General features: G+C 39.4%; 1 protein-coding gene across 1 annotated transcript in view; it reads right to left on the minus strand.

The window, feature by feature from the left end:
- Positions 1–16,079, minus strand: part of LOC120783917 (collagen alpha-6(VI) chain-like) — a 54,055-nt gene extending 37,976 nt beyond the window's left edge. Inside the window, exons 1-8 of the mRNA XM_040117321.1 lie at positions 16,021–16,079; positions 15,717–15,813; positions 12,297–12,468; positions 7,139–7,243; positions 6,121–6,708; positions 5,145–5,702; positions 3,405–4,016; positions 2,439–2,999 (exon numbers count right to left, since the gene is read on the minus strand). Of these exons, the coding sequence (XP_039973255.1) occupies positions 2,439–2,999; positions 3,405–4,016; positions 5,145–5,702; positions 6,121–6,708; positions 7,139–7,229 (2,410 nt within the window). The 5' untranslated portion in view covers positions 7,230–7,243; positions 12,297–12,468; positions 15,717–15,813; positions 16,021–16,079. The remainder of the gene's footprint in view (positions 1–2,438; positions 3,000–3,404; positions 4,017–5,144; positions 5,703–6,120; positions 6,709–7,138; positions 7,244–12,296; positions 12,469–15,716; positions 15,814–16,020) is intronic.
- Positions 16,080–16,277: the final 198 nt, after the last annotated feature.

Below are 16,277 nucleotides of genomic sequence, written 5' to 3' on the forward strand. Positions count from 1 at the left end.
AACTTCAAGGCTCTGTTTCAAAAGTGATAAAACATCATTCTAAATCAATTTTCCATTTGAAATACCAAAAATTACTAACAAAATCCGGCCCAACAACATAACCCTACTCAACAATATGTCATTTGGTTCATTTGTCTAGACAAGGTTGGTAATGGTTTATGGTTTTTGATGGCCTTAGTTTATGGACAGATGTGAGGGGACATGAATTCACCCAGAGCAACCTATATTGAGGTAAGGTCGTTAAAATTCCCCCAAATGACGCATAAAAGATAAATAATGAGCATCTACTAAAGAAATTAATGTTAAAAGTTGAAAGCTTTTTCATCAAAATTAAACACTTAATTTTTTAAACCACAGCTCCCATGAACATGTACCATTGTGGTACAGCGCGTACATACATCAGGGTAACTTGGTTTCTCCCATGTTCATGATATTTAAGATGCTCTCTTCAGACATTTTTTACAACCTTTTAGCTTTAATCTCTGCTGTCTGAAAAACTACTGTAATGTTCAGTCTTCTCTTTCTTGCTATTAGTACAGCCAGTACCCAGTCTATTTGAGGGGGGATGCCATCCCCCTTGTTAGCAAAATTGCCAAAATGCCATCCCCCCTCTCCATTTGCTAGTTGCAGAGAGAGTGCAGGGGCAGAGGGTTGTGTAATTGAACATGTAAGTCTATTTGGCTTGTCTCATCCTTTATCCGACTAAGGTCTTTGCAAGTTACAATCTATGGCCCCAACCATTGCTCTGAAATATCAGCAGCCTAACTGTGTATTGATAAATCCACGGCGCTGTCCATGGTGCCGAAGTAGCAGACGGATTTGTAATTGTCTGTTTTGTCTTGGATCTATAATAATCGCTAAAATACTCAGTTCTATACTATAATGTAGCCTGTATACTCCAGTGTCACCTTCACGATAAAGGTGAAACATAGCAACATGTAGTCGCAGAAGAGCAAGATGATCATGGAGACACACACCGCTGCCTGAGGAATTCCTGTATATATTCCTTTAACATTTCTATGATCATTCAGTAGCATCTGTCCTGCTGAAAGCAAACATCAGACCAAGACACCTTTGTAACAAAATATTTTAGGGGAAACATGACTACAGATAGTTTTATTATAGATGTTTGGTGTAACCTGGGAGTGGAGCAGGTAATGTGACCGGGAAAATTTGCCTGCACTGACCTAATTTAGGCTAATAGCCTAAATATGTATGTGAATATATGTATTTATAATTTCGATTAAATAGTTCTATTTAATCGAAATTATAATCGCAATTATAATATCAAGAATTATGCTAGGCCTATATGATAATATATATGCAGTCCTGATGTAAAGTAGCCATACAGAAGCAGGCTCGGATGGGTGCAGGTCCCTCTTGCTCTCTCATGTAGAGGAGAACGGCAGCAGATTGGGGGAAAGGGAAAGTACGACAGAGGTCTGGTCAGAAGTTAACAGAGCTTGGAGCAAAACTGCCCTTGAATGATCATAAACTTTTTAAACTTCAATTTTTAACTCTTTAAACTCTCTTCGCTGGTTATTTCAGTGGTGCAAATATTTCATGTCTATTTTCAGCAATGTTCAAGTTTTTTCTGAGATGATTTTATTCATCATTAACCAATTTTAACTGGCTATATTAAGCTATCATGTTCTCTTTTCTATTTTGCATAGTGTTGATTTTGTGTTCTTCAAGGAATTCAGATGGTAAAAAATTCCAAGGGATAATTTGGGTAATGTAATTTACAATGGCCATCCTTGTAGTGTATTACGAGAAACATGAGACAACCCTGACTGAATAAACTCAGTCCACTGGATACAATTTAAAGATGTATTTACTCATTACTTTAATTCACAGTTATAAAAAGGCAACTGTAGTAGGGAGAGACGGAAGATAACTGGATAAAATGGAATTGTAGTTTTAGAAATGTCCTAGTCATGGTTAAGGCGTCCTGCAACAATGTCCTTTGGGAGGTGTACATGGGCGTTTGTGTTGGTTGGTGGTGTGGGAGCATGGGGATGCTCCCATTGGGGCATCACCCCTTTTTAAAAAAAACAAAAAACAACAAACAACTCACCTATTGAGTACAGCCATATCTGAACTAGCCTCAGCCCCCTGATTAGCCTCTTCTGTTGAGCTGGTGACATTTAACCTGTGACGGTATAGGGCTTATGGAAGATGGTGTTCAGTAAAAGCCACCAAAAACAGAAGTATTAAATAAAAAATAATATTTGCTTTTTTTTTTTTACCATCCTCATCAAGACATGAAATTGAACCACTTGACACACAATTGACTATGGTTATGTTTCAAGGCCATAGTTTTGTGTGATTTTGTGATTTTAATAAAGCTGTGTTACTTCTAGAACAAAACCCATTAGTTCTGGTTTAAACTAGACTATAAATATGCAAGATGTGCAGTTGAGTCCAGTTGTCCTTACCATATGGATAACAGATTTCTCTAAAGATTTCATTTTTGATGGATTGCAAGGCATCAAAATCACTGACATAGAAAGTCTTCCCGGTATCGCCGGCAATTTCTATCAGCTCATTCTTCTCTGAATCTTTCACTCCGATGGCATAGATGATGATATCTTGTCCCCTTAATTCTTTTGCAGAAACCCTGACATCATCGTTGGATTTCCCATCTGTGATGACAATCAGGTAATTTGGGACTTTTTTACCACGAGTTTCCAGTCCTTTCTTAAAGCGACCGCTCATGAATGATAGCGCAGCTCCTGTCTTTGTCCCACCCTTCTCATGCCTTAAACCCTTCACGGCCGCCTCCAGCCTTTTAGCATCCGAGTAAATTGTCAGGTCAAATTCCAAAGTTATATCATCTGAGTATTTCACAAGCCCCACACGTATATTGTTTGGTCCAATTTGGAAGATGTGAAAAAACTCAATGATGAAAGTCTTCATGTCTTCGAAGTCTTGGTCACCAATGCTTTCTGAGTCGTCGATCAAGAAGTAGATATCTGCTTCTTCCTTTTGTGCACACGCTGGAGAGGAAAAGAAACAACAGGAGTTAGTTCTTTTCACATAGTGAAAAAGAGGGAAGGTTAAAAATGAACATTCAAACACTGGGAAATATTTGAGTGAAGACTAAATTTAAAGAACAGCTACTTAAGGCAACAAGTACAGTTTCACACCCCCACCCAACGGGGTGGTCAGGATTTCTGGCCTTCATTGTTCATTCTGGGAAACAAAACTTTTAAGGTTTTGTTTTTAGGTTAGTTCAAAATTACTAATTAATACACACATTCCATTTTCATCTTTACTTTCTCTTTACACTAATTTGTGTGCTACAACATAAATGCGAATAAAATCTTTAAACTTCGACTCTGTGTTTATAGATGTCAATATTCATTTAACCAATCAAAACTATCAAAAAAAATTGTTCCAACCTTCTTTGATGTCGATTGTCCATTTATTGAAATTGATCGCTTGTTCAATTAAGTTACTGCACAGGAATCTCTGCAGGTCCCGCTTCAGGGGCTTCAGCTTGTTGAAACTTTCTATGGTAAAAACATGTTTATAATGGGGGTGAGATGCCATCATCTCTAGTTCAGCTTTGTTGGTATCCAATCCTACAGCGTAAATGGTGACTCCATGCCGTCGGAGACTGGTTGCCGCTTCCCACACAGTATCCTCGGATTTACCGTCTGTGATCACCACCACCGCCTGCTGAACAGCTTTCCTGCTGCCCTTTGTTTCAATGAAGATTTCGTCCCGTGTGAAGTTTAGGGCAGCGCCAGTGACTCTACCACCTTCACTGTAAGGAAGGATTTTGATGTACTGCAGGAGTTCAGCCTTGTCTTTGAACGTGTCAAGGTAGACGCGTGCTATGGGCCTGCTGCTGTACGTAACAATGCCTACTCGGACCCTGGTCGGCTTGACATCCAGGTCACTGACAAATGAGTCCAGGAATTTCACTATCAGCTGGAAGTTGTCGGTTCCAATGGTTCCCGACTCATCAATGATGAACACAATGTCTGCCACATTGGCTCCTTTGCAATCTGTGAAAGGAGTGCAAATAGTTAACTTGGGCCATCTGCTACTTACCCATTCAAATATACTTGAAGATGAAAGAAATAACAGGAATACTCACTATGTAACACAGTCTCTAACATGTTAGAGAATGTTAGAGATTGTGTTATATAGTGAGTATTCTACTTTGCATATGACACTTCAACAGCATTTGATAACTTTAAAATTTTGTAGGGATTAGAATGAATTTTATAGATCTGAGAATATGCCTATGAAGTAGCTGTACAATGTCAACTTCCATACGCTAACTGGCAAAAAAGCCAAAAAACAAACAAGAAATACAACTGCTGGTTAGGTGGATAGTGCCTAAAGGGATGATGGATGACGTTAACTTTTGCAAAATATAATAAATGCCTTTTCATTTGCACCAAACAGTAAAATTAATTACTAAAGAACTTTGTCTGTATTTTATATGATGTCCTGAAAACGCTCACCAATGTGGACAAGCCTGCAGTCAGAAAATTAACAAAGGTATTAGTTGAAACATTCCTGCTAGCAGGTAGCAAGCTAAGTAAGCTATACAAAGTAACTGCTGAGCTTAGCGCCACTAGCCTTAAAGGAATCATTAATTAGTTTGTGAATTACTCTCATTTGGAAGTGGTTATTTGAGGGTCAGATCGATATGTTAAGTGCAGAGCTGGAGTCAGGACATGGTTAGCCCAGTGTATCAAAAAGACCTGAAGCAGGGGGAAAAGCTAACCTAAGTCTGTCCAAAGTTCAAAATGCACGTGCCAAAACCTCTAAAGCTCACTATCAAGATATTGTAACTCATTAATTTAATGTGCACAGAAAAAGAAACGTAAACAACAAATTTGTGGTTTTAGAGAAGTAATGTTTTGAACGTATTTCTTGGTGAACATGTCGAACTTGATGCTGCAGAGTTTTAGTTTCGCAGACTGCTGTTAAATCCCGAATGTTCCATGGGTCCCAATAAAATATTGACCAACTACAGATAAAACTGTCTACCAAATGGTCAACAAACAAATATGCTAGTCTGTCTAGTCAACCCAGAATTGAGTATTAGACCACAATCTACTCTATGGTAATTTATGCAGAAAATGAGATAATGATAATGGTATCAATAAAATCTTTCTCACCTGTAATAATACTGTCCTCTCTCTCAGTCATGAAAGAATCCTTGAGGAGAGTTAGTTTGAAAGATAAAAATGCATAGCCATCACTGGCAAAACGTTCTAATGCCGCCTTTGATGCACCTGCACTCATCCCCACAATAGTTATCCCTTCTGACTTGATCTTTTGAGCTATCCTAGACACATGATCATCTGACTCTCTTCCAGTCACAACAACGAGGAACTGTCGGGAGCCCAGGTGTGCACGGCCACCCGCCTCAGGGGTGAAAAAGTGAGCGCTGGCGTACTGCAGAGCGTTGCCCAGATGACGTGATCTGTGGGGTTGCGGGCGCAGGCGGAACCGTCGGACAGCGCCCAGGGTATCCTGCTTGTTTGGATGAGCATTGAGAAGGAATTCAACCTTGGTATCTTGATCATACTGAGCCAAACCAATGCGGTAGGTTAATACTCCAACGTTGAGCTGATTGATCAATTTGTTAAGGTCTGACTTAAACATGGAGAAGTATGATTGAGTTATTCCACTGTCCACCAAGAAGAAAATATCTGCAAACCTGTCCGCCAAAGCTGAAAGAAGACAAAACAAAAAATTATTGTGTTTTATTACAATAAAGTACAATCTGATTATCCGGTTTAAAGTGTCACTCTGCTCAAAAAAAGAGGGTGTTCTCAAAGTGTGAAATTTATCACAAAATGACTACTGAAGAGGATTACAGATTAGAACAGTAGTAAACAATTATAAAGTATATCGTAAGGGTTAGAGGCAGGGTAGGACGATCAATCTCTGATTAAGAATTAAACAAAAAGTTCAGTATGACCTTAACCTAAAGGACGAAAACCTTATTAGCATCCACAGATGCTCTTAGCTTTTCTATATTTCAAAAGACAGACTCTGGCTAGTTGTTTTTCTTTCAGTTATTTTTTATATTTTATAGCTACATTAACAAATGGACAGCTATATATTTCATCCGATGGTTTGCCTTACCTTTCTTCTGCTCCTCCATGGAGAGGCAAAGACTTTTCAGCAGATTCCGCGATAGATCCTCAGGAGACTGGTAGCTTTGAGAGGTGAGGTGGAAGCGCTCTGGGGGCCAGTTGGCAATGGACACAAGCTGCTTATGGTGGACTCGTCCCACCCCGATGGCAAACACAAAGACTCCGTGCCTCCTCAGGTCCCGGGCAGGTGCAACCACATCGTCTGTGGACTCCCCATCTGTGATGACCACAGCAATCTGAGGCACCCGTTGGCCGATCCGGCTGCCCGCCTCTTTGGTGAAGTAGTTTGTCTTGAGGAAATTGATGGCCTGACCTGTTTTCTTCCCCCCTCCATGTTGAGAAAATGCTTCTACTGCGGCCAGCAGTGATTTCCTGTCCATGTGATCTTTTAGCAGGAACTCCTGGTGAAAATCGTCACTGTACTGTGCCAAGCCGATCCGAACTTTGTTGGGGCCAATGTCGAGAGCCCTGATGATGTTGCGGAGATAATGCCGGTACTCATTAAAGTTTTGAGAGGTAATGCTGGAGGAGCCATCGAAAAGGAAGACGATGTCGGCCAGAGCAGCATTTTCACACTCTGGACAAGGGAAGAGTTCAGTCATTACAACAATTCCCAAAATAACTATTCTGGGGAAAAGTTACCAAGATACAGAGTAACATTACAGGTCACAAAGCCTCTTAATTGTGATGAGCTAATGAAATGTTATTGAACAAATAGCCTTGCATAGCTCCAATTTCACCAGCTGTGATGCACACTAACATTTTTTTAAATTTCAGATCCCATGGAATTTACTTTTTAAAACACTAAATATATTTTCTTTTGTTTTTCTCCTTTCTTTACTTGTAAACATGATGTTGAAATGCTAAAAAAAAAAAAAAAACTTTAAAAAAAAAAAAAAGAGAACCCAACCAATGTACTTCATTGTTCCTGTATTTTTGTGACGTAAACCACATGAATACCAAGCATATAATGTACTCGATCTCTCATTTCAATAAACACAACTCACCTGATTTCTGAGCAGCGATGCCATAGGAATATGCTGCTATGATGAGACTGACGAGAAGAACCGTTCTTCCCTTCATTTTGGGACCAGTCATGAGTTTTTCTCTTCCTATAACACCGATATAACAGAGTTGGTTTGGAACTCCATTTTTCACATTGTGGAAAATTGTCTTCAGCTTCAACACTTACTAACGATATGAAAAGCAAAAAAATAACTTTTGCTGAACCATATTAAAGATGTAATTTTTTTTTTTTTTTTAACTCTGAGTATTGTTCAATTGTGCTGAAAAAACATTCATGAATTCAAAGCTTTTAATTTCCATGGACAATTTTAATTTGCCTACCTTGTCGTCCACCAAGGGACACTTAAAATACACAGTGATCGTATGACCAGTTGTCCCATCGGTAAGAGGCCATCACCAAAAAAAAAAAATCAAGTTCAAATTAACGTTCAATTGTTCAACTTGTCTCGTCATAAAATATGCTGCAGGATTCACTGAGTGACAAGCTAACAGATGACTTCAGATTTGCTGTCATGATTATATTACTGCAGGTATTTGTGTTTTTAAAAAGGCCAGAAAATGTTAACTTTACCCCCAACTCTTTCATCTGTGGTGTAGAATCCAAAATGCTTCTGCAAATTCTTTCTCAGATGGTTTAGTGTCACGAGTATCTGCTCTTCACAGCTCGCTAATTTTTCCCATTTTGCATTAATGTAGCAAGCAACAGCCTAGTTTACTGATGGGACAACAGGCCACACGAGGGTGACAATGATTAACTGTACACACTTCAATATGTGGCGGAGGTCCAAAGCTCAAATCCCGATATAGGCTTGGCCATCTGAACAACTGGTGAAAGGTAGTCCACACTGTTGCGTCAGTGGAATTACCACCTCCAGCTTTTGTTATTTCAGAAACGTGTATGTATGTTTTCAAATATCAGCAAAGTTGTTGCTCCGCATCTCATTTGACTCAGACGACTAGAATGAATTCCAAATCTGAATCACCAATCACAAACCTAGTGAGTGTGTGTGTGTGTGCGCGCGTGTGTGTGTGTGCGGCTAGGGTGAAGGGTTGGGGTTAGACATTTAGTTGTGATGGTTAAGGTTAGGGTAAGGGGCTAGGGAATGCATTACGTCAATGACAGCTCCCCAAGAATGCCGTAAAACAAGGATGTGTGTGTGGACTGATTTTGTCACCAAGACAGCATCATAACTGTGCAAGATACAGTCATGAAACTTTACAGGTGTGTAGTTGAGATCAACATGAAGGCCGAGTTTGAAGATGGATGTGGTCCAACTCATGAGTACCCATGTGGTAATTTGGTAATGACTACTGAGTACTCATGGGTCGAAACGTCAAATGTTGACCTGCGTCGCAGCTGCTGTGATCCCAACATGACATGGGCTCTAGTTAGTTTTGCTTAAAGGGGTCACAAGCACTAATGTTTGGAACCAGTGTCCTAACCCAAGCGTACTATTTTGAGCCACAGAGAACCTCATGGCCAATTCTCAAGAATAATAATGTTTAATGTTATCTGACCGAATCTTCAGACCAACGCATTGGCCTCTATTGTCTAAGTAAAGAAAAAAACTTAAAAAAAACAAACAAAACCCAAGGCCCATAAAGTGAAAACCCATAAATTTGAAAGAAGGGACCTACAGCAGTAACCAAACAACTGTGAGACATTTACAACCGCATTGGTCGAGGACTCAGATGTGTGACTGTAAAGCCCTTTTGAGACAGGAAATACGTAAAGTGACACTGTTGGCTTCATTTATCCATTAAATTGATGGATTCTGTCATTTTTGTCTGTCTATCCATGTAGTTTGCATTACGGAAAACAGAAGATAGAGGAAAGCACAGCTGGTCTAATGACCACTGTGGCTGTATGAGGTCTTTTTTTGTTTTTTTTCCCCCCATACAAAGCAAAGGAAAAAAAATGTTCATTCACACTTCATGGTTCATTAAAAATTGATTTTACTTAGTGATATTTGGGCTGCAACTATGGATTGTCTTCTGATTAATTCCTAATTGTTTTGTCTTAAAAAAACAGTCAAAACCCAAAAACATTCAGTTTGTGATTGGCACCAAATCATTAAATAAAGGTTAAAGATTTAACCAACTTGTTTGGAATTTTTGCTTGAAACGAAGTGTAATGGTTAATTGATTATCAAAAACAAAATCAACTGATTAATCTTCTAATTAATCTTTGTTTCAGTTCTAATTGATATTTTTAATTTTCCCAATAATAAAATGATGAATTAATTACAAGTGATCTTAAAAAAGCAGAACAAGATGTGCAAGTTTTACAGTGACATGAAAAAAAAGTTTGGCCCCCCCGGTCAAAATGTCTGTTACTGTGAATGGTTAAGTAAGTAGGATATGAACTGATCTCCAAAAGGCATCAAGTTAAAGGTGAAACATTCTTTACTACATTTTAAGCAAGGTTAGTGTACTATTTTAGTTTTTGTACAATTTTAGAGTGAAAAAGAGGAAAGGAGCACCATACGAAAGAGAACCAAGAGATTTGTGCTCTCATAACTTTTACCAAGGTCTCAGACCTTAATTAGCTTGTTTGGTCTGTGGCTTGTTCACAGTCATCATTGGGGAAGGCCAAGTGATGCAAATGTCAAAGCTTTATAAATACTCTGGCTCCTCAAACCTTGTCCCAACAATCAGCAGCCGTGGGCTCCTCTAACCAGCTGCCTAGCTCTGGAAATTAGAATAACTGATGCCCACAAAGCAGGAGAAGATAGCAAAGTGTTTTCAGGAAGCCGTTTTCTCAGTTCCTAAAGTAATTAAGTAATAGAAGCAAACGGGAACAGTGGAGGTCAAGTTGATGCTGGAAGACCAAGAAAACTTTCAGAGAGAACTGCTGGTAGGATTGTTAGAGAGGCAAATCCAAACCCCCGTTTGACTGGGAAAGACCTTCAGGAAGATTGATCAGACTCTGGAGCGGTGGTGCACTGTTCTACTGGGCAGCGACACCTGCACAGATATGACCTTCATGGAGGAGTCATCGGAAGAAAACATTTCCTGCGCCTTCACCACTAAATTCAGCATTAGAAGTTTGCAAAGGAACATCTCAACGAGCCTGATGCATTTTGGAAAAATAAGTCCTGTGGAATGATGAAGTTAAAATAGAACTTTTTTGCCACAAGAAGCAAAGGCACTTTTTCAGACACAAGAGAGACATTTATGTTATGAATTTTGAATAAAAGAGACAATGGCCTTGATCGATCCAATAACTAAATGTTGCCCAAAGACACCTCCGCAGGAGGACAGGACGCCTAGAGATCTGATGATCCTGGATCCAACAAAAAATAAATAAATAAAATAAAAGCACTATTAACCACTAATATACTGAGCTATCAGTACGGCTACTGCTATTGCCACTGTGACTAGTACTGCAACTCACACTAAAGTTAATAAACCTTAAACTTCAAAAATATAAACTTTCATACAAATGAAGGCAATGCAATGTACTTCATAAAAGACAAAAAACTAAAAGAACTGGTAGAAATATTAGAAGCATGTTGGAGAATATTCAAAGAGATGTTCAAAAATAAATAAAAGACCAAGAGAATCAAAATGTTACATCAAACTGAAACAATAATACATTTTAAAAAGTAACCCCTAGTTTCATGCTTTACGTTGCTGTGGGAACAGTTTTACATCTCCCTGTGAACTGTTGGCGAACACTGTCAAAGTAATTAATTTTTGTCCATTAACAACACAGAGATGCTTCAGTTTCCTGTTGGAGAATTCCGCTATTGTTTGGGGAAACAGATGAACAGATGTACTGAAGGTGTTTGGTTCCAGACTAACTTCAGTCTCTGGTCATGAATGTGGTGTTAAGACATTCAAGTCATGCCAAGCAAAGCAGAGTACAGCTTATTAACACCTTTGCTATAGTTAAAGCTGCATCAGGCAAAATGTTCTATATATTTCTGTATTAAACACTATTAGACCTTTTCTATATTCAAGGTCTGCGATTTCTGTTTATTTAACTGAGAATCAGCATCCCCTTATGAGGCTCTGAGTGGGATTTAATCACCTTCAGCTAGTTGCTTTGGATTTCTGAAACAACTAAAAAAACAATCCATCTGCTTAGAGCTGTGGTTGATTGCTCCCAACACAGTACTCAACTCACTTGAAGGATCATTCTGGTTTTATCGGTTGCTTTTCTTATCATCAAATCCCAAGTGCAGATCCAAACCAACAGTGTGTTAGTCCATCTCTCAACACTTTCTGACTCCCCTCCTCTGTCTGTGGCTCTCAGCTCTAAGCCCATTGGTCCCTGTAGAAAATTTATAGTTTCACTTTTTCAAAAAGTCTCAGTAATTTTCCTAAAACAGCCGCTCACTGTAGTTTTTAAATCAAACAAACAGGAGGAAATAGAGTGTTTGTTTGGGAGTATTTTCGGCGGCAGATGAATCCACATTTGGTGCTGTACTGAGTATTTGTGGCAGCAGGACGGTGTGTGTGTATTTGTGTGTGTGTGTGTTTGTGAGACTGTTTCCAAATAAACTTCAGTGTGTGGTGATGAAGGAACATTTCACCCAGTGCAACAGTGTGACTCACTGATGTGTTTTAATAGTTTCTGAGGACAGTGGAACTAAATGGCTCAGAGGAATCAGATAAATCAGGCTGTGATACGCACACCGTTCTTTAAATTTTAAAATTTAACAAGCCAAAAATATAAATTACAACTTTAAAGATTGGTTAAAAACATTAGGTCCAATCAATAGTCTATATAACACATGGCCGTATTTCAACATTTTTAGTCAATTTTGTTTTGTAACTCACAGTTTCTTGTCTTTGCATAGAAACAGTGAATTAAGATAAGTAATTAAGAGTACCCACAACGGTCTAATATGCTAACAGCCCCTTAGACATTAAATAAAACAGAAGATAAAGGGTGAAATGTGCATGCAAGAAGTAACCTTACAGGGTAAAACGATGTATTCCAAAAGTCAGTCCTTCCGAACATCCACGACACCTGCAAGGAACTTTTAAGAGACTGCCTTCTGCAGATCTGCAGGCGAGTCCACTAAGTTTAATTTCTCCTCATTTATTTTCGAGGTAGAGCCGTTAAATTCAGCATTTTTGTACATTTTCTGCGACTACACGAGCAAAAAAACGTTCAAAGTCACTTACAGATCCGCTGCTGCTGCTGCTGATGCATCAGCTCCCTCTGCATACAAACGCAGGAGTCCACCTGTCATGTAGAGGGCTGCAGGCTTTTTTCTGGAGGATAATGAAGAGGAGGAGGAGGAGGAGGAGGAGGTGGACGATCCAGTTAACGGACTCCTCCTCCTCCAACCACGTTCTGCAAGAGAGATTGTACTTGTACGTGAATCAAAGCAGCTGTTTCTGACCACCTCGGCGCCACAGACAAGAGGCTTTGGTCTTCTCACGATGACATAATTGTTATGGATATTTTACCTTAACTCAGCTTCTTTTCAACTTATAAAGTCCTTCCAAAGTTCTTAGCAACTACTAGCTAGTTCTAAACCAGGGATTTACTACTTCATGTTTCACTATTAAACACTAACTAGTTTGCTAATTAAGTGCTGCTGAGAATTAGATGAGAACATCGATACCAATCTCATGTGCCTGTTAAATTAGCGCATCCTCATCGGCTCTGTAGTTATGGGATAATGATACTTTTGAACTTTCTTAGAGGGGAACTAAAATTTGAAGTCTCTTTCTCTTCGTGAGAAATAAAGAAAAGTATGATATATTGTCAACATTCAATGACTTTATTCTTCTTCCAATTTCTAAATTTACTCTGCCAAGAAAAGAAATAAAACAGAGGTCTTTGGTCTGGCCCTGCACACAACTAGCAGAAATACGTGTGTCGAGAGTGAAAGGAGGGCTTTCTGCTGAGAAGCATCCAGTTTGGGAGACTCTGCGGAATTTCTGAAGAAAAGTAATTAATTTAATGAAAGTGGGCAGCAGTGCATTTTGGCCACAGAAGAGAGAGAGAGGAGAGGGGAGAGTTCTGCAGAAACTCAGAAGAAAAGGGCTTAACGGACTCTACGACTCTGTCACGTAGAGCGTGTGTGGCTCAAGTCATTCTGTCTCAATGGATACAACAATGAATGTGGATATTTTTTGGATATTTAACCTTTTTTTTTTCTTATTTTAATCCTTTAACTGCTACAAGTATAATTTTGGAACTAAGTGGGAGATAAAAGTAAAAATCCTTCACTTTTACTCACAAACTTAATTAAAAAAAAACGATATTTTTTCAATTCTTAATTTTTGACTTGAAAGTCTCTTAAACGTCAGAAAACTGGAGAGGTCTGTGAAGTTGGTCCAGGGTATATCCTTAAGGACTGCAGTACAGAAACAAAGGCGAGCACGCCCACGATTTTCTGTCCGTTGAGAACTTAGTTTTAGTCGATTAGCATTTGAACATTTGACAGGATGTTACATCATTTCTCTGTCTCTCTTTTTTGATCATTTATCAGCTGAAAACAAACCCGGAGACTAATCGTGACCCTGATGTGATTCGCAGTCTCTGAACATTCTTCTCCGTCTGCTCTCATCAGCGTGGAATTAAAGTCTCTTCATCATCCAATTTCTCTGATGAACCTCGTCTACCAGCAGCATTTTGCTGTTTTCCCTGTTTCTATATTTATACATTATACATACATTAGATTGCTGTTATTTATAACTGGAGATATAAAGATTTCACAAAAATAAAAAAACTTTTAAATAAAAAGGAAATCTATGTGTTATTGCAGAATAACATCCCACTGAATAAACTCTTTTCTTTTAATTCTTTCTTTCGTTTTTAAAGAATGTGGGAGCTATCACTTATTTTACTTGATTTTGAGTTTAAGAGTAATACGTCTGCCTCGAGCAGCAAATAAATCAGTTTACTTTTTTAAAAACCTTTCACCCTGTGCTAACCTAGGTGAAATATAATCTCTTTTCCCATCAAGGCTCCCTGTAAAATCCAGATTAGATTTAAAAATCCTCCTCCTCACCTACAAAGCCCTTAATGGTCAGGAACCGTCATATAGAACCCTATTACCCCAGTAGAACACTGTGCTCCCAGAACGAAGGCTTGCTTGCGGTTCTTAGAGTCTCCAAAAGTAGACTCCGAGGCTGATCCTTCAGTTATCAGGATCCTCTACTGTGGAACCATCTTCCAGTCTGGGTCCAGGAGGCAGACGCCCTCTCCAGGTTTAAGAGTAGGCTTAAAACCTTCCTCTATGATAAGGCCTACAGTCAGGGCTGCTCAGGCTGGTCTTGAACCAGACCCTAGTTATGCTTCTATAGGCGTAGACTGCTGGGGGACTTCCCATGATGCACCAAGCTCCTCTCTCTCTCCATCCATAGGTATTCATATCCCATCAATGCTTGTTACTAACCGCAGAGTCTGGATCTGTGACTGTAAACCATAGGCTGCCCCTAATGATCCTGCTCAACACCCACTGCTTCAATTATCATCATCATCATTATTATAATTCTTCTTATTATTATTATTGTTATTTTTGTCACCATTTCTAAGGCTGAGCCCAGAAATCCAGCCATGGACATTTATTTCAGTTACTTGTGTCAAGCACCTCCTCATTTTAGCCACTACCCAGGTCTCATGAGCACAGCTGAGGGCTACAGATAAATCCAAACTTCCTCTTCACTGTTACAGATGTTATAGATGCCAGTATCATAGAGATGTTGAAAGAGGTCCCAGCTGGTGCTAAAAAACCATGAAAAGAGACAAGGGCTCAGTCAGGGATTAACATCTCGTTTTATCAGCTCATCGTTTAGACTTGCAACTACGTCTGTTCCAAAGAAAACACAGTAATTCTCCTAGTCTCTACTTATAAGGGAAAAAGTCTTCTCCCTCAAATCAGGAGGATTGTACTGTGAAAAGAAGGTTTACAGCTAATAAAAACTGTCAGCTGAGAGACTCAAATCATGAATCATACTGACTTTGATAATCCTAAATTTTTCACCACGCGGTTGACATTTGTGGTTTTGACCTAGATATCTTACAAACTATTGGACTGAGATGAGATGTGGTTCAGACGTTCATGTTCCCCTCAGGATGAACTGTAAGAACTTTGCTGATCAGGTCAACATTTTAATTTGTCCAATACTTTTGGTTTATGACCAAATATCTGCAGAACTAATGAGACTCCCATCAGGCCTCGGTTGGACTTTGTGTTTAATGCTAATTAGCAGATGTGAGCATTCGAACAAGCTAAACTGAGATGGCCAACGTTATACCTGCTAAACATCAGCATGTGAGCATTGTCACTGTGAACATGTCTACCTCAGCATCCTGCTCAAAGGACAGAGCTGCTAGCATGGCTTGTCATTGTTTTGTTTAAAGCTATCCTTTTTGCATTTTAGTCTTGACGCATCAGCTAACAGCACAGGGAGAAGCAGGAAAGGGTATAAATCCCCGGCCCCATTTGGGAAGCTCTGACCAAATGAAGAACTATGTGGTCCAGACTTCCAGCGGATTTGAAGAGAGATTTTCTTCTGGGAAGTCTGTTCGTAAACTATTAGGAAAGCATCTCTGATGATTCTGCCTATTTTTCTGGCACAACCTACCCAGTAAGAGCCCCAGTAGACGTTGTACTGGTCTCGAAGGCAGTCGAGCTTGTGCCAAGTTGTTTCAAAACTCTCACATATCCGTGTCAGTGCACACCTGAAAAACACAGCATTGGTCAGGCCCAAGGCCAGTCTGAAGGCTTATCAGATGATAAGTCAAGACACTGTGGTTTATAAACCAGGTTAGAATTTTAAAGATTCTGCAATAATAACTTCTGTTGCAATGTTTTTGAGATAAACAACAAATGAGCACAATGTTACAAGCTACAGCCTGCACGCCATCTTATCCGATTTGTCTACTTACACGTTTGTTTGGCCAGCTGGCCAATGCGCTGCCATTGTTTTTTTTGTCGGAGGCCTCTGGGGCGGCTTCCTACTCTGTCCTCTCTGAAATAAAGGACAAAGTAAAGGAGTGCTACAGCATGAAGACTATTGGACTGAGATGAGATGTGGTTCAGACGTTCATGTTCCCCTCAGGATGAACTGTAAGAACTTTGCTGATCAGGTCAACATTTTAATTTGTCCAATACTTTTGGTTTATGACCAAATATCTGCAGAACT

Source organism: Xiphias gladius, chromosome 22 (assembly GCF_016859285.1).
Source record: "Xiphias gladius isolate SHS-SW01 ecotype Sanya breed wild chromosome 22, ASM1685928v1, whole genome shotgun sequence".
In the NCBI taxonomy this organism is placed as follows: Eukaryota; Metazoa; Chordata; class Actinopteri; order Istiophoriformes; family Xiphiidae; genus Xiphias; species Xiphias gladius.